Raw genomic sequence first — 20,162 nt, 5'->3', positions numbered from 1 at the left:
ACTTCCGGATAAAGTTCTTTTCAAGATTTTGTTCAAAGACTATGGGTTTTATGATAAGCTACCACTGTGTGGAAATGTGATGAAAAGATAACTGGAATGAGCGTCGTGATAAAATGATCAAAGGATGTGAAAAGTTTTGAATGGAGTTGGAGGATTGGAGAGGAACTGAGATTTGGGGAGGTTGATGAAATAAGGGTCGGGGGATCAAATGAGGTTTTGGGGATGGAATAGGGATTGGGTGTGGTTGTGTGATGCTGGGAGGCAATGAGGTGTTGTAAGTTGGGAAGAAGAGATAGCGAAGGAAAGTGGAGGACGTCCCACTAACACCCGATATCAATCCCCATAACTAACATGTGAGATTTCTCGTACACTGGAGCGGAGGGATACTTGGTTAGGATAGGGTACTATGGGAGCCATGCAGCAGCGCCGTTTGCCGAGATTTGCATGAATTACATAAATTAATAAATATGCAATCTGATTTCCTGAATACACGACATACAAATGTTTAAGAACAGTTTTCCATCGGCAGGACAAATGATATGAAAAGCAGCAAGTCATGAAACAAACACGGCACATCTGCTCCCTTAAGGCTTATTAAATAAACCAGGTTGTTATTTTCCGGTAAAAAATGCAATGTTACCCATAAGTCCGCGCGCACCGAAACTGTTATACCCGGAAGTGTAGCATAAAAAAGTAAAACTTTGGCTTCACCGTCGGGGAATTTTGAAAGCATTCTATGCACCGAACGTCCACGAACGGTTGAATATCACCATAACAGTTACTGTTGTTCTGTGTGAACATTAAGATTGAACATTGGATTCATTTGCAGGTTGGTAGGCCAGGTTCATAAGCTATGTTGAACAGTGATTACTTTTTATGTGTGCCTTGCGTACTTTTGACGTTGCACCATTCTGACACTCTGTCTATCTAGCTATCTACAGTCACGATAACATTGTTCCGCATTATTTTGTGTCCAGCAGATCGTGTAATACCTGAGAAACAGCCGCCATGTTCGGCTGGGGTTATGATTTTGATGCCTATGGCTATGGGTACGTCGAGTCCGACGGTCACAACGACTATGATGACTGCTACGTCAGCAGAAGGAGCGACAGCTACGTCAGCAGAAGAAGAGAGTCTACAAAAGACGGCTTTCGTCGCTTCGAACACTACGCCCAAGGACTTCTTGCAGAACTTGCCATCCAGCGTAAGACCGGGGAGTTCCTTGATGTGGTAGTACAAGTAGAGGGTAGGGAGTTCCCGTGCCACCGTGCCGTGTTGGCAACCACGCCGTACTTCAAAGCCATGTTGTCGTCCAATTTCACCGAGAGTAGCTCAAAAGTCGTTCACCTGCGCGGGATTGACTCCATCAGCTTTTCCAAGATCCTGGACTTCCTATATAGCGGGAAAATCCGTATCGGTAAAGACGATGTCCAGGACATTCTGCAGACGGCACGCATGCTACAATTTGATACGATTCTGCAGTACTGTTGGGAGTTCATCCAAGACAACCTGTGCCCGGCCAACTGTCTTGGCGTCATGCGTCTTGCAGACATGTATGGTCTTTCTCTCCTGAAGAAGAGCGCAAGGAACATGGCAGTGTCAAACTTCTCAGACGTCACACAAGGTGAGGAGTTCCTTAGCCTTACGCTTTCGGTGCAAGAGCTCTTAGATCTACTGGGAGACGAGGATCTGAAAGTTACGAATGGAGACGACGTTGTCACTTCTGTGATCAGATGGCTCGACCACTGTGTCCCAGCTGAGAATCGTCAAACGGCAATCCAAAGCGTGCTACAGAAGCTCAAGTCACACCCTGTGATACGAGAGTCCGCAGAATGCCTGGCAAAAATCACAGCAGCCCGGGACAAACATCTTCTCGGAATATCAGACAACATGGCCATCATTATCGGCGGTTGGAAGGCATTCAAGAAAACACATCCAATTTACGATGAGCATCCCATCATTGTACAGCCGGCGCCCCTGCAAAGCATAATTTGCTTAGATCCAGACAGTCAGCAGTACTACCACGTCACTACTCTACCGACGTCTGTCTCCGGCTACATGAGTGTGGCAAGTACGGAAGGATACCTGTACGTGACAGGTGGGCGTGTCCAGCCTTTGGTCGGCCATGGTCCTCACACCGTCCCGTCCAGGCAAGCCTTCCGGTACGATTTCTCCTCAGACACTTGGCTGAGGTTGCCCGACATGCCCGCTGGCAGGGCGGACCATCAGTCGGTGGTCGTTGACGGGAAACTCTTCCTGGTCGGTGGTGACACTTTGGTGACCATGGATTGCTATGATCCCGAAGAAGGGGCTTGGATAAAGGTGCATTTGTCGCCGACAATAGACTCTTCATCGGACTTTACGGTAGCAGCCTTCCGGGACAAGGTTGTCTTCATCCAGGTATCAGAGAGCGCCGATGACCACCCCATTGATGTACAGCTCGGTGTTGCGATGCATTACGGGCTGCGCATGGGCTACACGATCCCGACGCGAAACCGACACAAACTCTGTGTTCATGCGTTTGATGTGAAAACAAAAGGTTGGACGTACGCCGATGTCTCGCTGAATACCACTTCGGAGGAAGTTGACATCGTTGCAACTGCTGTCGACGACAAGCTTCATATCCGCAACAGACGCTCACCGCGCCGGTACTCCGCCCTGTACATCTTCGATGCCGAAAAGGAGACGCTAACTGAGGGTGAAAATATGCAAGATTTCAAAGACTACCTTCACGCAAAAAGTGAGAACAGTTACCGCTACATGAATGGACAGAAAGGCATCGTTGATACCATTATCAACTACGATTTTGGAGACCGCTACAATCCCAAACTGACGACGACGCCCCTTCCCTTTGCCTTGTTCGGCCACAGTTTCTTAGAAACCAAGAAGAGTTGCGTCGGCTGGTACTGTCGGGACCTTGCAACCCTGCAGAACGAGAACTCAGACACGGACTGTGGGTCAGCATGATTCACAGCAATGGATACGCGCTGTGTGTGTCAGTTGTGTTTGTGAGTGTATTAGTGTGTGTTGTGAGATATATTGTATTTTCTCACCATGCAAGTAAATAGAAATTTGGATCACTTGAACAAATGACAAAGCAAGCGAGCTCTTGTAAATCGTATAGGCAAATCATATTAGATTGCATCTGATAGGTTCTCTCTGCATATATTGTTGATATCCTGAACAGGGCAATAGCTTAGACCTTTCAAGTCGAGATGTACAAACAGGTATCTCCAAGCAGATGTTGAAATAGAAAATCGTAATTTTTCTGATCTGGCCGTGCTCGTCTGATGACATCCACTACGTACCCCAAAATGGGGTTAGAGACAGTCAACAATCCGACCAGTGCCGTTGCAATTTTCCTCCCCAACGTTTGCTTGTAAAATATATGGACAACAGTTACATATATTGACCTCGATCTACATCACCAGATCTTGGTATTGTGATATTCTCCTCTTTCATGTACTCACCAACATGACATGACATGTCGGCTACAAACATTTCGGGGCTGATGTGTGCCCAGAAATGGTAAATTTGATACATATCTAGTCTAAGATGCTGCTAATCTATTGTGATTGACGTTTTCAATAGTTTTTAGATTTCGTTACCTCAATCTATAGTTGATATTGAAAAGGGCAACTGAAAGATATTGTTAGTATTTTTAATCCTAGTTTTTTCTGCTCATGAAAGTACTCTTTGTTTGGAAATCAAAACTTATGTGTTTTCGCAGGTTTAGTGATCTTCGAAGATCATTGATTAACTGTTTAAAAGACCGAGGAACATAAAAACAAACCAATACAGAAAAACACTTAGTGGTAAATTAAGGTATATTCATCTAGTGATAGATGTGTGTTAGAAACTGGAGATGAATATCACCAGACACAGTTTATGTAATTTTTAATCATTTGTATAATTCACAAGGAAATGTATGTTAATTGGAAAGAGGAGGTAATGAAATCTCATTAAGTATGCTAATACGATTCTTTGCTAATTGCTGTGATATCTGTGATGAGCGAAGGCTGCACTTACTCAATGGTAAATGCTCCAATGGTAAATGGTCAAAAGATTTCATATTTTGTGACACTTATGCGGAAGTGAGCATTTTAAGTTATGTATTATCCAAACCAAACGAGTCGCTAATAACATTGTAATGAAAAAAATACTTAGCGAGGAAATGAGATCGTGGAATTATCATCATTTTAGCCTGTAACGTTATGTAACTTTGATTGAGCCCAATTTTCAAACTGGTATGTTAAGTTCACAAATTTTGACTTGAATTGCATAATCAATGTTTCAATATACAGTCACTGTATTTCAATTTGTTCAATGACAAAAACTTTATACTCATTGCATGTACGTTGATTTGAAAAGACCATTAATAGTTATGAATAATGAAAATCCTGAAAGTCCTGACCTAATTTACATATTTAGAGAGAAAATTGTTGTCCCTTAAGTAGATGATTGAATGTTCATACTTGTTTGGAACGTTAGTTTACGGATTGTGGGAGCTGTGAAACAGCGCCGTTTGCCGAAATTAGCCTGAATTACAAAGAATAAATTTCCTGCAACACCAAGTATTTTTTTTTCAAAATTATCAGTTTTCCATCGGGAGGACAAATGAACTGAAAAGTGCTAAACGAAAAACGGCACACCTGCTCCTCCATGTTTTAATTTGCCATTAAAAATGTACCCATAAATCTTGGCGCACCGAAACTGGCACCGAAAGTTGTAACGTTAGAAGTAACGTCACGAAGTAACGTTAACGTAAGTGTCCGTTGGGGCTTCTTGTCCGGAGTATTTTGACAACATTCTATACACTGGGACGTCCGCGAGCAGTTGAAAACATTACACTGCTGTTCTCTGTGGAAATTAGGACTGAATATTGGAATCACTTGCAGGTTGGTAGACTAGTTTCATAAGCCATGTGATCAGTGGTGGTAACTTTGGTATTGTATATGTAACAGTTGTACTTTGCTCGCGTACTTTGGACATTGTGTCTACAGCCATGATAACATTGTTCCGAATTATTTTGTCGAAACAGCCGCCATGTCCTGGGGTTCTGACTTTAATGATGACTATGGCTATGGCTACGACGACTACGGCGGTTCCGATTTTGATGATGACGACGACTATGGCTATGGGTACGACGATCGCGACTACGGCGAGTCCGACGGGGATTATGACTATGACTACGACGACTATGAGGACTGCTACGTCAGCAGAAGGAGCGACAGAGAGTCTACAGAAGACGGCTCCCGTCGCTTCGAAAACTACGCCCAAGGACGCGAGCTTCTCGCTGAACTTGCCATCCAGCGCAAGACGGGGGAGTTTCTTGATGTGGTAGTACAAGTAGAGGGTAGGGAGTTCCCTTGCCATCGCGCCGTGTTGGCAACCACACCGTACTTCAAAGCCATGCTGTCGTCCAATCTCACCTCAAAAGTCGTACGTCTCCGCGGGATTGACTCCACCAGCTTCTCCAAGATCCTGGACTTCCTGTACAGCGGGGAAATCTGCATTGGTGAAGACGATGTCCAGGACATTCTGCAGACGGCACACATGCTACAGTTTGACAAGATTATACAGTACTGCCGGGAGTTCATCCAAGACAACCTCTGCCTGGCCAACTGTCTGGGAGTGATGCGTCTTGCCGACATGTATGATCTTTCTGCCCTGAAGAAGAGCGCAAGGAGTACGGCAGCGGAGTTCCTTAGCCTTTCGCCGCAAGGGTTGTTAGATCTACTCAGAGACGAGGATCTGAAAGTCAGGGATGAAGACGACGTTGTCACTTCTGTGATAAGATGGCTCGACCAAGTCCCTGAGAATCGTCAAACGGCAATCTTGAAGATTTTGCCAGAGATCCGTCTATCCCGTGTGAGGGTCAGCGTTCTACAGAAGCTCGAGTCACACCCTGTGATACGAGAGTCCGCAGAATGCCTGGCAAAAATCACAGCAGCCCGGGAGAAACATCTTCTCGGTACACGGGTAGTGGGAGAAGATGCAAGTAGTCCTAGACGCGGAACATCGGATAACCTGGCTATCATTGTCGGCGGTTGGAAGGCGGTCACGAAACAACATCCATATTACCGCCAGTACCGCATCATTGTACAGCCGACGCCCCTGAAAAGCATAATTTGCCTAGATCCAGACAGTAAGCGTTACTACCACGTCAGTAACATACCGACGCCTGTCTACGGCTACATGAGCGTGGCGAGTGCGGAAGGATACCTGTACGTGACAGGTGGGCGTGTCCAGCCTCTGGTCGGCCATGGTCCTCACACCGCCCCGTCCAGGCAAGCCTTCCGGTACGATTTCTCCTCAGACACTTGGTTGAGGTTGCCCGACATGCCTGCAGGCAGGGCAGAGCATCAGTCGGTGGTTGTTGACGGGAAACTCTTCCTGGTCGGCGGTGACACTGATGCCACGTCTTTGAAGACCATGGATTGCTACGATCCCGAAGAAGGGGCTTGGATAAAGGTACCTTTGCTACCGACAATACACTCTCCATCGGACTTAACGGTAACAGCCTTCTGGGACAAGGTCGTATTCATCAAAATGTCAGAGAGCGCCGATAGCCACACATATATTGATGTACAGCTCGGTATTGCGATGCATTTCGCAATGGAACCCACAATCCAGCCGCGAAACGGACACGAACTCTGTGTTCATGCGTTTGATTTGAAAACAAAAGGTTGGACGTACACCCATATCTCGGTGGATACCTCTCTGAAGGACGTTGTCATTGTCCCGACTGCTGTGAACGACAAGCTACATATCCGTACCGGACATGCAAGGTATTCCGACCTATACATCTTCGATGCCGAAGAGGGGACCCTAAATAAGAGTGAAAATATGCAAGACAGAGAGAACGTCCTTCACGCAAAAAGTAAAAACAATTACCACTCCACTGAACAAAAGGGCATTGTGGATACCATTAGCTACCACGACTTGGGAGACCACTACCCCGCAAGGCAGACGCCCCTTCCCTTTGCCTTGTTCGGCCACAGTTTCTTAGAAACCAAGAAGAGTCGCGTCGGCTGGTACTGTCGGGACCTTGCGAGGCTGGAGGTCGAGTTAGAGGGGTCGGATTAAGAGGATGAACTTGGCCACGAACTCTGATTATAAGCTTGATTCACAGCAACGGGTACAAGGTGTGAGTGTCCTCCGCATCAGTAACACATGTGTGCAAATTTAACGACCGCGTCGCCAGATCTACGTATAATGGCAAGACAATTTTCTCCTCTTTCATGTGCTTACCAATGTGAATTGGCCAGTCGGCTACAGACATTTTGATGTTGAAGTGTGCCCAGAATGGTTTAAGTGATGCGTATAGTATAAGATGCTGCTAGTATATTGTGATAAAGGCTGTAAATAGTTTCAGGATGCTGACACCCCCAATTAATCTATAGTTGATATTCTAAAAATTCAACTGAAAGATATTATTTGAATTTTCTTTATCGTAGTTTTTTTTCACTAATGAAAGTACTACTTGTTTCGTAACTTGTGTGTTTTCAGAAGTTTAGAGATCTTCCCAGATTAATCATTAACTGTTCAAAGTCCGAGGAACACAGGAAAATAAACCAATGCAGAGAAAACACGTAGTGGTAGATTAGGTACATCTATGAAAGGGACAGGCGTTTGTTAGATAATGTTGACTATCATCAGACACATAATGTATTTTTTAATCATTTGCAGAATCTATTGCGAAATTCTGCACTCGCTTCCTAGCTGAGGAAGGATATATGTGCGACACATATGATTTGGAAACGGGAAGTAATGAAATCTTGTACATTATGCTAAGATTTTTGCCATGATATCTATGATAATATTGATGATGAGCGAAGGCTGTACAAATTCAATGGCAAATGATACAGATTTTATATTTTATGACATTTGCAATTTAGTAGAAGTGATCGTTTTTAAGTTTTGTATCATCCAAACTAAGTAGTTGCGTATAATGACATTGAATGAGACAACTTGAATTACTTGGCAAAGGCATGAGATCGTGGAACTCTATTTGCCAATGGGTGCGGGTTCTTCTCATGTCAACAGTTGCTAGTTCACCAGAGCAGCCACCACCTTCACAGTGGCTTACTGACAGGACCTGAAAGTCACTTTGAATAACAGAAAGTTAATGATGAATTTACGTAGACAGAATTTATTATATTTTAGCTTTCTTTTGACAATAAAATTGTAACTGTATGTACATATCGTCTCATGTGTATCCAACACAATCGATTTGACGCTTTCACGGGAAATGGGCAGGTACCATCTTACTATTCGTAGGGCACCGCCCGTTAATGTATATAAATTGTAATGAGTTAGTTAAGCCCCGGTCACAAGAATCGTACGACGTCCTTGCGATGGCATATTACGCCTATCGCACGATGATCACAGTGGATCGCAGCTAAATCGTAAGCAAAATCAGCCATCGCAGAGCATCGCAGAGCATCGGATGATGTTCAAAATTTTTCCAGCGTCGTACGATTTTTATTTATTTATTTATTTCACTTCACAGATTGCGTACAATCTGAGGGGAGCCGGCAACAGGAATCTAGTTCCTCTACGAGGCCGACTCCCGCAGAAAATATACAAAGTTGAGATAAAAACAATAAATGAAAGACAAGTCTGACATCAAATACTAAAAGAAATACATTAAAAAAATGAGAGAGTAATAAGGTCAAATGATTCACTTGTGTCTTTTCTGTATAGCCGTCTGACCGTTTTTGTGCTTCTTTAACCAACAAAATGTGGACATAGCTGTTGAATACCTTCCTATAATATCTTTAACTGTAAAAATAAATTTAAAAAGACCATGACAACAAGAGTATTACAAGCAAAAGTTCAAATCAAGCGTGAGTACTGGTATGGTTATCTCGGCCTGCTTGCCGGCTATACGTGTCAGGCTCTTTCGAAGATTGTATCATGATATGCTATCAACAAAAAGATGCCATCATACAAAAATCATATCATAAGCATTATATCATATATGTTTCCGACTCATAGAGCCTGCCTTTATGTTTGAGTTTTCCCCATGGTTATTACGATTATGGTAAACTGACCCAAGACCGACGAGAGCTGAGATTTGATCTAATTATAAACTCACGTGCATGAAGCGATCAAACAATTGTCTGCATCACCTGTGCGGGGCGCGCTGTTCTCTTGCGATTGTGGCAGTTGCGACTGATATATTTTCCCTTTTCGTCAATATCGACAATATCAGGGAAAACTGAAACCATCACAACATGCTAAAAATTCATAAATCTAAAACCTCATCAGTAGACAAAAATTGCCGTAATGAAGTCTGCTTTGGGGGCAAATAAAATCTTACGACGATAGCGAAATTTTGAACGTGTTCAAAATCCATTTCAGCTCTATTTTTGTCATAGGAGGCTCCCCGATTTACTATGATTTACCTGCGATTGACGCAGACACGCTCTAATGACCTCATCGTACGATGCACTACGATCCTTGTGACCACGGCTTCATATATTTAAACCATTGCTTCCGATTCTTCCCCGACTTACGACGTACTGCGCTTATGCCGCGCATAAAATCTCCATCGCAGTCAATCGTACGATTCTTGTGACCGGGGCTTAAAGGGGCCTTCGTATAAGCAGAAGCTTTTGGCCTCCCTTGCACTGTTATGTTCCTTTATATTTCATTGCTGTGTAGTTAAGTGCAAAACAAATAAACAAAAACGTTAAACAAACAATATTGATGCTCGATATTTGGTCAATCCTGTGATAAGCGTTGAATGACGTTTTACCTGAGAAGTGCTACAAACATTCAAGCACATCATATAAAAGAAATATGCATGTCTATTTTGGGTTGTACCATTGAGAAACTGTTTTGACAGAGAACTTGCAAATCTGATAAAAGCAAAAATGAAGGGACATATCCTGAGATGTTCATCCAGAAAAAAATATAAAGTACCAATGTGCCGTGTCCTGGCGTTTTACCAGACACATTTTACATCAAAACGTTCCGTGCATACACCTGTGCATTCAGCACACGTAGCTCCACGTGATTAGACATGTGTCGGAATTCCACTCTCTAATTTCACAAGCACACTATATTTTAGGACTACGCCGCCTGGAGCCGAGGGCAAAAAGGCACCCTCTAATGTTAGATGTTACAGACAGTCAAATATCCGTTTTAACTGAGAACGATATAGTAGAATGATCTAGGCCCGTGTCATTGCTGCCCACTGTGATACTGACAGGAGATTGTTTCAAGTGCACCGATAGTACCAGACAATGTATCTCTTGTGAAAACCTGTAAAAGACACGGTGTGTTATGATGCCGTTAATAATTGAACACAGCCCAAGGGGAGTCGCCATACACCATTGTTGCGATCCCCTGAAGTAGCACGACCTTTTCTGGTCACATGATTGCATGTCTGAGCCGCTGCACGAAAACGTAACCTATACCTGGAGGGCTACAGTCGCCACCGGGATAATTACCGTTTTCCCACCTGTGGCTGACCAACCTGAAGTAGTTCAAAGGACGGCGTCAGGCTCAGTTGGGACGGTCTGGACACGAAGAAGGCAGGTGAGATTTCTTGGCAATCTGAACCCTACATCTCATAACACCATCATCCTGTAACCTTCATCTAACATTACAATACCAAAGATTTTGTGGTAGGTTTTGTCACACGAATTCATCCTGACAGTGTAATTATTTGGTGACTACATGTATGGCGATTTGTAGCTTACACGATGCAACGAGCAATGGTTGACAGCAAAGGACACAATAGACGAAATTCTCGACATGACAGGCATACGGTTCTCCCACGAATTATTCATATCAGTCTTCCTTTAGCGTGTTGGTGTGCGGTAGATATCGCCTGGTGACCTTAACCTTGAAGAAGTCGTCACCCTTCGGAAATCAGCCAAGCTTTTTTTTCAGCAAGAGGGCGAGACCGGTCATGCCAGAGTGCCACACATTCTACTCACGCAATGGATGTATTCTATCAACAAAGCTACTTATTACGTCCAAAATCAAGATAAAACCAATACAACGATGAGAAGTTCAAACCCATCTCATTGCCCTAGTGGAATATGAGACCACTTCTTCTCTCTGGTGTTCTTTAGAGATCTTTAGAACCTGAGAGAATACACACCCAGCAGGTGAGGGTGTAGCTCTTCGCATTATCTCCTGAGTAAATGTCAAACGTGTAAGATGTCACGTTCTTGTCCTGATTAAAACTTAGGACTGAAAAAACGCCTCGTCTGAGGTAATGCCACACCTGTCCAAACACCTGTTTACCCCCACAAGGACAGCTCAGTGCCATAATCCAAAGGCAAAGACATGGTCAAGAGCTCTTGAACAGCGTCATTGTGCCCCGACTAGTTTCTCTCGGAATGCGTAAACATAGACCTGGGTGTGCACCCCTCATCTGGTAAAATCTAGTCTGTCTGCTGTTTTAAGAGGAGGTAGGTAGTCCGTAGATAGTGAGGTCTATATGATAACATCGTAGTTACCATTTTCGCCTCAATGTTTTTCAGTCTTGCTTGTTTGTTGGGGGGGGGGGGTCTTTTAATCATCAGTAGTCTGAACCAAGGACATTATACACGTCCGTCTGTGAACACAGCAACTGCTAATGTTCATTCGCTTGTTCAGACACTTATAATTTGTTCTACCTAGTGACACTTAAGGCTGGGGCACAACCCGCCGTACGTGCAAATACGTGCTGTCTACGTGCCAAAACGTGGCCAATCTTTTGGTGTCCGTAAGTGGTAAGTACCGTATCCGTACGCGCTCGTCGCGAATTCGACGGATTTGGGAGCACGCAGACACGCCGTAGAAAATTAAGTGCATGCAGAACTTTTTCTGCGTTCGGGCTGCGGATTCACCCTCCGTACGTGCCAGTACGGGCGACGCACCTGCCATGTACAGCCTCAACGTTTTCAGGAATCCGTGGCGGACGTGGCCTCCACAAAAAACGTACGGACAAATTGCACGTACGGCGGGTTGTGCCCCGGGCTTAAGGACAGCAAGATTCCATGCTGTTTCAGTGGCAGAGTATAGGCACAAGTAGAGTTTGGTTGGACGTGTCCAAGGCACTTCTCCTACTTTACGTCCCTTCCGAAAGACAGATGCAGTCCCAACCGAGATTAGACTGGGCTACTAGTTGAGCTGCATGGACATCCTTCTGCTAATATTACCCAGATTACAAGGGCTCGTGCGGTGAAGCAATGGAAGTTAGCGTATCTCAGGTGCACGAAACAGTGCACTAGACCTTGTACCCGGATGTTTTGTTTCATGCTGAAAGGCTTTTACAGAAACACCGTACGTTTCATTACGCTAGTCGCTACAAACTGGCTTGTGCAAGATTATCTGTGGCTACTTGATTATCATTGCTCCTCCGGGGCTATTAACTTGTTCCAGACGAGTAAGTGTTCTTCACACATATAATATTCAATTCTGTCACCAGGATCGTACATAACATGGCGGCTGCCCCATGGAAAGACTGCTTGGATGACCCCCCTCCCCCGAGCTCCCTGCCTGTAGCCTGTGTGGACACCACCCCGCTGGCAGTCATGGAGACGGTTCTGTCCGACCTGAAGTGTCCGATCTGCCTGGACCTGCTGACCGTTCCCGTGCTCATGCTGCCGTGCCAACACAACTTCTGCCAGGCGTGCCTCCAGGACATGTTCCAGGGACCCTACAGGTGAGACACAGATGCATGTCAAGAATTTAAAACCCACTCTTAAATATCTTATTCAATCAGAAAGCATTGATATAAGTTACGACTTGAGTGGGTTGCCACCATGTCTTGGAAATATATGTTACAAAAAAAGTAAGATTTTATCATTGAATCGATGTCGATGTCTTAATATGTCGCCTGCAACGATAGCAATTTGTAAAAGTTTTACCGACTTTTAAACAGTCTCGCAAGACAGCCCTCCAAATGTCTGCCAGGGCAGGAAACATGCCTTATTGTTTTGAATAGACCGCTACAACTACACTCTAGTCTTGCAGCAAAATACTTCAAACGCTTGAAATGAAGATTTGGACGGTAGTGCTTGTAATGGAAGAAGACGTAACAACTCGGTCAGCTTTTATTATGGAGATAATGCATCGTGTTTTGATATCGCAATTCCCTCCGCTGTCTTTGAGATTAGCATGACTAGAGTCCATAAACAAGTGTTCTAGTTAGTTATTAGTAATTTGGTGGCGTAATTACATACAATTTAGAATTTTATTAGCTTGCTCGACACGTTCCCGCACATCCATCTACTTGTCTGTGTCAGTAAAAGTAGAGTGAAATATTTTAGTCTGTTTTCTTGCCTTTCGTGTCGCTCTGAAGAGCTAATAGACAGATCAAGATGACTGAAAATACCCTTATAGCATGCCGTGATGCAGTCCATAGCAATCCCGCTATTATTGGGGTCTCATTTCCACACCAGCTCCTTGTAGTTTGCAGGAACGAAAATTATCTTTAAAAAGACAAAATAAGACGTAAAAAGAAACGTTATAGAAATAGTCATGAGCATAATTTTTGTTTATTTCTTGATGTTCACTTTATTTTTCGTTCTTGCAAACAGCCCGACTGCCTGGGGCCCGGTTTGGAAATGCAACCCTTGCAACCCAAGTACTAGTTTGGGGGTAAAATCCTGATCTTGCCATCAGTGTACATATTTTGTAGATAAAAGATCGATACGAATTTTAACAAATCCATGAAAACTGTACAAAGACTACATACCATATTGATGAATGAATAAACCTGTCTCTCTATTGATTGTGGTCCCTGCCAGGTCCCGGCGGATCCGCTGCCCCGTGTGCCGAGAGGAGTTCTGGCTGTCCCGCGGCGTGGACGGGGTGGCGCGAAACCGCCTGGCTGAGAAGGTCCTGCAGACATGGCAGGAGGAACAGGCCAAACCCAAGCCGAAGGTATCACAAATACACGTCATTTTGGTTAGAACTATGAGGGGAAAAAAAGGAAAATCGATAGGTCGACGAGACTGTGATCTCTAATGACATTTTTGGCAGTACTATTTCCCTGAATCTTTAGGGGTCGGCCGATGTTCGCAGGTCACCAAGCCCCGATAGATATGACAGAGAAGATTTCAGGCGAAGGAAACGCGGAATCCTCGATTTTTAAGTAGGGGGACTTTCTGGCTATCCACAAATACGGCTGAAGATAGCCAACTGTGTGACAGGGGCATCCTACAGATATCCGGGTTCTTGCCTTCGGTGTTTAGCCTTGTCATCATGCGCTGATCATACTTTCACAGGATGTGACAAAGAAGCAATGCATTGATGCTGTATCACGAGTACACAAAATCTACGAAATACACACGTCTAGCTACGTGAAAAAAGCATAACAAACAGAAAGAGGTCTCTGTCTTTAACGGCCAATGGGTGCCATCTTACGTAATCTCCAATAACTCTCCCTTTTTACTCCGTGGTAAGCTAACTTGCATAAGGGGAGAACAAGCTAGTGGAGGATGGTACCCAGGCTACCACGGACTAACACACAAAAACATTTCTCAAACCCCGAAACGTCAATTCCACGGTCAAATGTTCTCATTTTGTCGTCCAGACCACCATGTGTGCGGACCATCCTGACGAGAGAGTGAACCTGTTCTGTCAGACAGACGACAGGACCATCTGTGCTCGGTGCGTCATCACCCAACATCGCCACCACGACGTCACGGAACTGGGCCGCGTGTTCCAATGGAAGAAGGTACAGACAGTAACTTCGAGTACAGCTTCCTTTTAACACAGAGTGAAGATGGCGAGAAAGAGTACTCGTTAATTGTGCCCGAGTGAAATTGGTGGATCAAATCGAACTCTATCTTTTTCAACGCAAAAGCTGTATAGTGGTCAGAATAGGCATCCGTCCTGCATCTGACAAGAAGAGACAGTGACGCCACAAGCTAAATCATGATTGACACCTTGGCAGTTGCCCTCACTAGATTCAGAGCGGAGAGTAAAGGAGCACTAGTCTATGGGATACAATAGATCAGCACCATAGACAGGTATGGGACGTGTGAAGGAGAAGTAGCATCATGGACAGGAACCTGGTTGCGTATTGAACCTTTCGGGTGTCTACGTAAAGCCAGCGCTTCATGTATGGGGAACTTTCAGGCGTAAACGCCATAAAATCAGAACTTCAACTCAATTTTCGACAAGAGTAGGGGTTACCCTGTGTCTCTCATGGCCCCCAGGGCATTGTGACTCTCTCTGAGGAACCCTCCCTTGAACTACTCCAGACTCTTATGCATCTTGCAGTCTGTGGCCAGGCGAGGCCTAGGTGTCGACGTCATTGACTCAAATTTAAATGCGAGCACTGTATGCTATCTAGAAAGAACGCCACGCTTCGTCTCAGCCAGAGATTGATCGCTTTAACTTTTCAGGCGCGCCTTGAGGCAAGTTTGGAGCGGCTGGACCAGACGAACGGTGAACTGGAGAGTTTCATAGAGCTGCTGAACTCCGTCATCATGGAGGTCAAGGTAGGACCTGCTACTGTGGCATTTGTGGTAGGCCAACACTTATCGCTAACACAGATGTTTGGTCTTTTAAGATTTTTTAAGAATTCGCCGTTAGTACAAGTTTTGTATTTCTTGATTGTACACGACTTATATAATCAGTCCATACATGGTAGAAGAGAGTCGATAAGAAATCTGGATTAGGGATCTATTGATACACCGGTGTTGTATAATCTTTATTCTTTATTTCAGGCTCTAACTGGCCCATAAGACTAAGGGACAAACATGAAAGACATGAAATATGTACACCATGTTAGACCATCATAAAAAAATATTCTAAGTATAGAGGCGACGCCAGAGCTTGGGGAAGAAAGAATTGTGGTAAAAAGAGTCGGACCTGAGCACAGACTGTATAATGGTATTTGTTGAGTTGGAAAGCCTATTTACAAATGAATGGCACTGTTTACGCCATCTGGCGTCGAAGGTGTCCGTATAGTTACACACAAACATATCACTTGCACTACAAGATCTAGGCAAGTTCATTATTATGCGGAAACAATTGTTGTAAGCAATGCGACATTTCGACAGAACACTCGAACTAAAAGAATTCCATAACTGCGCACCAAAAAGTTGGGCGCAGTGAGCTGTAAACAGCGTTTTCTTAATAGAAGGAGAACATATACAAAATTTTCGCCTTATAGTATTTGCGCGACAATAGAGACCCCTTAGCTGGGCGAGTATACAATCGTCATCACTCAGTCTGTCATTAATAGCAATCCCAAGATATACAAATGAAGTCACAAATCTCAAACACTCTCCATACAGTTTGATCGACGGGAGCGGATGTAGAAGTGGCAGATTAGCACTCGGAAAGTACATGCAGCATGTCTTGTTTACATTGAATAACAAATCATTTTCAAAACCAAAGTCCTCACACGTACTTACAAGTTTTTGCAGAGCCTTGAGGCTGGGACATAATAAACACATGTCATCAGCGTAAAAAAGATGATTCACAAGAAAGCCTCCTATATAGCAGCCTACTTTCGTACTACTGAGTCTCGAACTTAAATCATCAATGTACACATTGAATAATAGTGAGGATAGCAGACTCCCTTGCCTTACACCATTTGATACATAAAAGCAGGGTGACAAAACATTGTTCCATCTAATACACATTGTTTGGTTATGGTACCAATAAACCAGAAACCTCACCAAGTACACCGGGACCTTTCTGTCAAGGAGTTTTTTAAATAGAGTCCAATGGTTTACCCTGTCGAAAGCCTTTGAGGCGTCTAAGAAACAGGCAAAAACTGGCGAGCCGAGACCCCGGTAGTACTCTGTTTTAGAGTAAATACACACATGTCGAGTCCATGTCCACGTTTAAAACCAAATTGATGAGCAGTGGTTTGAAGATATGGCTCTAGCCTGTTCAATAAAACAGCCTCCAAGACTTTGGATAAAGCTGATGCCAGGGCAATTGGTCTATAGTTGTCACTACTAGAAATATTACCAGATTTGTTTTTAACAACGGGGATTATGGTAGTATCTAACATATCTAGTATAATGGTTGCTAATATATCTATTTATTGGTTTGGCTGTTCAGCACACACTGACAGGGCTACCAAACTAGCCTGTACAAAGAGCTAGCCCTGCTGACAAAGACAAAGCAAGTTGTTCGTATAATGGTTGTTTCATTGAATATTTGAAACTAAACACCGGACCATCTCACCACCCAAAAATAACATCAGCTTTCGTGATGAAATTACCAAAAGACCCTCTCCCTTCCCCTATCAGGACAAAGCTGAGGAAGAAAAGATCAAGGTGACGAGCGCGTACGACGAGCTGATCTCCCTGCTGGAGGAGCGGAAGCTGGGCCTGGTGGCGCGGGTGGAGGAGGAGGCCGGCGGGAAGCTGCAGGAGCTCGGTGAGCAGGCCGACACGTGCCGGGACGTGCTGGTGAACAGCCGGGTGGTCAGCGGTCAGGCGCGGCTGGCGCTGGAGGAAACCGACCCGGGGGCTTTCGTGGTGCTTGCAGGAGAGACAAAACAACGGTATACCGGTAGACTTTTGAATGGTTTTTAAAAAGTTCGTTTAAGGACGTTCTCGGACGTCTCCGAACGTTTTTGAACGCTTGTGAACGCTTGGAAACGCCCGCGAACGATTGTGAACGCTTGAGAATGCTTGTGAGCGCTTTTGAACGTTCGCTGACGTTTTTAATGGCTATGAGTTTGTGGATATTTGTGGCCGCACAGCCATGTTTCAAAGTATTTAAAGACTTTTCAGTGATTCCTTTCGTCATTTCATTTTTTTTTTAAATCTTGCCTCCAGGATAGACCAGGCGGTGTCTGTGGTGAGAGGCATGGCGCGTCTCCCTGCCGCCGACTCCCACTTCCTGCACGCAGGGATAGACTTACACAGGGAGAAGGAGATGGTCATCAGGCTGAGTCAGGACGAAGGTAATTTCTTATGACTATAGTCTATATAGTCTTTCTATTTGCTCTAATCCGTACTCAACTTTGCTAGTTACACATCCACCCCTTAAGTTCCACGCTTTTAGATTTATGTGTCCTTCGATAGTAAACATTTATTTCAATATTAGCGTATGGTGCTTAACAGCAATCGTCCGGATTTTATCAGTTGTGATGCCCGATACGGCTCAGTTGTATATACCTGGCTGCGCTTTTAAACCCAAGACATTGTTACTAGAGCTATATACTAATCGCACCAGCATATACTGTAAAGAAACAATCTTTGAGATGTCTGATGTCCTTACGTGTGAGCAGGTACCCGGTTCACCCTGGACCCGCAGACGGCGCACAGAGAGCTGGTGCTGCGCCATGGCAACACAGTGGTCGCTATGGACGCCGAGAGAAGAACCTGCCGCCATGCTTCACTCGACTCGTCTTGTTCCAACAGCGCCGACAGCTGTGAAAACTCGGAACGCTTTACCAGGTTACCTCTTCATTGTTCTCGAGATACTCATAATTGAGATACTTAACAGAAAAGTTAAGCTGTTCTCCAACCAACTAGAAAAAATGGTCTCACTCTTCTTCTTCATCTGTCTGAACGCTTCCTTCTGTCTGTGCTTTTCTTCGAGTGTGACGTCAGCAATTGGTAAAATGTTGTCGGAAGTCGATATTTCCTTTGCTCTTCTCACACAGTCAGACTAGTCCTACGGACAAGAGAAAGTCGTCTTCTTGCTGAACAGAAAATAGAGCTGCAATGTGTGACAGTAATATTTTAAATGCCGTACACTTGGCGTCAGTAGTTCAAGTGTAACTCTTACGTTGAAACAACTTACATTCACTAACCTCTTGTTCTTCTTTCATAGATTTTCCTATAGTGTGCTGGGCGGCGTGTTCCTCAGCACCGGGACACACTACTGGGAAGTGGACGTGTCTGCAGCAACCACCTACCGACTGGGCGTCGCATCCAGCCGGGTTGCTCGGGACAAGTCGCTCGGGTGCACCGCCGACGCCTGGTGCATCAGCCGGGAAGGCGGAGACTATTTCGCCCATCACGACGTGCAGATATACATGTTGTCTGTTCAGGAGTACCCAAGGATGATCGGCGTATTGTTGGACTGCGAGCATGGGACTCTGACGTTCTTCGACACCATGCGAGACTATGTGGTACTGCACAGATTTTTCGACGTAAAGGGAGAGGACCCTATCTGCCCGGCTTTCTCAGTCGGAGAGGGCCACCTGGTCCTTTACACGGGCAGGACAGCGCCAGAGTTCCACAGTTCGTCTGACCACTCCGGGAAGGTGATCTACAACTTCATCAACCTGATGGGGAGGATGGTTGGATACCAGTAAATCTACTACATCGTTTTCAACCTTCTCCCGACTTCCTGGTAACCAATACAAACTTCTACAATCGGCTACCTATGCGGGAAGACATTGTTTTGATATTAGGCCACTATTCTAATCACCTGAAAGTTGTAGGCGTCGTGACTTAAAGACTTGAAGATAACTGAAGTGTTTTGACATTTTTTTATCTAAAGTATGTACTACCTGTGTCATCATTAAGTCCAGATTCTACGTATAGCCTTATATTACTCAATGTAAAAAGCAGGCATAGGTTATCCGGGAAATAATGCTTAATTATCTGATGTGCAAATGCTGATAGATACATCAGACAAGAATTAGAAATACAAAGTGTACATCTAATGTTTGTAGAGTAAACCAGTGAACCAGATACACAGTGCCTAGAACAGATACTGGGTTCTTCATTATTGTAGCGCGTCTGCGACGACATGTTCGCAGGTCGTTTAGCTCCAACCGAACCTTTTAGGAGGTCATCGCCTGTTTATGCCTTATATCTTCAGTTCCGTAGACTGTACATGAGGTACCTGTCAGCAGCGATAAGCTCAGGGACCGACCGCTAGTGTTCTTATAAAGAAGATATCGTCATCATACACGCATTGCTATGGAGTTCCTTACCTAGCATATGACTGCACATCAAAGGGGGCATATGCACTGATTTCGTTTGCGGTTTCCAACTTTCTCATTCGAGGTTGACGAAAAAGGTGATAAAAAGATGGGGCGATCGTATCATTTTTTCCTCCCCGCATCTTCTTGAAAATGACCTCTCGACACTTCCAATGACCGACTAACGCCTTTGGCAACTTGATGCGACCTTTTTGGATTGCTAGGCCCTTGAGTTGGATAGTTGGCTGTCAGTAAACGAAGCAAATCAGACGGCCCAATCCAATATATGCTT

The 20,162-nt window shown here is 44.6% G+C and overlaps 3 protein-coding genes across 3 annotated transcripts; all 3 read left to right on the top strand.

Moving 5' to 3' along the window:
• Positions 1–1,008: 1,008 nt before the first annotated feature.
• On the top strand, positions 1,009–2,967 carry LOC118426087 (kelch-like protein 24). The gene has a single exon (XM_035835350.1). The coding sequence runs from the start codon at positions 1,009–1,011 to the stop codon at positions 2,965–2,967; it is 1,959 nt and encodes a 652-aa protein (XP_035691243.1).
• A 2,079-nt stretch (positions 2,968–5,046) lies between these two features.
• On the top strand, positions 5,047–7,089 carry LOC118426069 (kelch-like protein 24). Its single transcript, XM_035835327.1, has one exon. It carries the CDS (start codon positions 5,047–5,049, stop codon positions 7,087–7,089), a length of 2,043 nt encoding a protein of 680 aa, XP_035691220.1.
• Positions 7,090–12,449: 5,360 nt separating this feature from the next.
• LOC118426053 (E3 ubiquitin-protein ligase Midline-1-like) lies at positions 12,450–19,653 on the top strand. The gene is made up of 8 exons (XM_035835304.1): positions 12,450–12,673; positions 13,761–13,896; positions 14,549–14,692; positions 15,366–15,461; positions 17,232–17,488; positions 17,766–17,893; positions 18,221–18,389; positions 18,769–19,653. Exons 1-8 carry the CDS (start codon positions 12,450–12,452, stop codon positions 19,253–19,255), a joined length of 1,641 nt encoding a protein of 546 aa, XP_035691197.1. The 3' UTR covers positions 19,256–19,653.
• Positions 19,654–20,162: the final 509 nt, after the last annotated feature.

Source organism: Branchiostoma floridae, chromosome 1 (assembly GCF_000003815.2).
Source record: "Branchiostoma floridae strain S238N-H82 chromosome 1, Bfl_VNyyK, whole genome shotgun sequence".
Classification (NCBI taxonomy): Eukaryota; Metazoa; Chordata; class Leptocardii; order Amphioxiformes; family Branchiostomatidae; genus Branchiostoma; species Branchiostoma floridae.
This window is presented reverse-complemented; position numbering and strand designations above follow the sequence as displayed.

Coding starts and splice junctions, on each gene's coding strand:
- LOC118426053 (XM_035835304.1), top strand. CDS start 12,450: ATGGCGGCTGCCCCATGGAAAGACTGCTTGGATGACCCCCCTCCCCCG. Junction 15,462..17,231: donor CCGTCATCATGGAGGTCAAG/GTAGGACCTGCT, acceptor TTCCCCTATCAG/GACAAAGCTGAGGAAGAAAA. Junction 18,390..18,768: donor AACTCGGAACGCTTTACCAG/GTTACCTCTTCA, acceptor CTTCTTTCATAG/ATTTTCCTATAGTGTGCTGG.
- LOC118426087 (XM_035835350.1), top strand. CDS start 1,009: ATGTTCGGCTGGGGTTATGATTTTGATGCCTATGGCTATGGGTACGTC.
- LOC118426069 (XM_035835327.1), top strand. CDS start 5,047: ATGTCCTGGGGTTCTGACTTTAATGATGACTATGGCTATGGCTACGAC.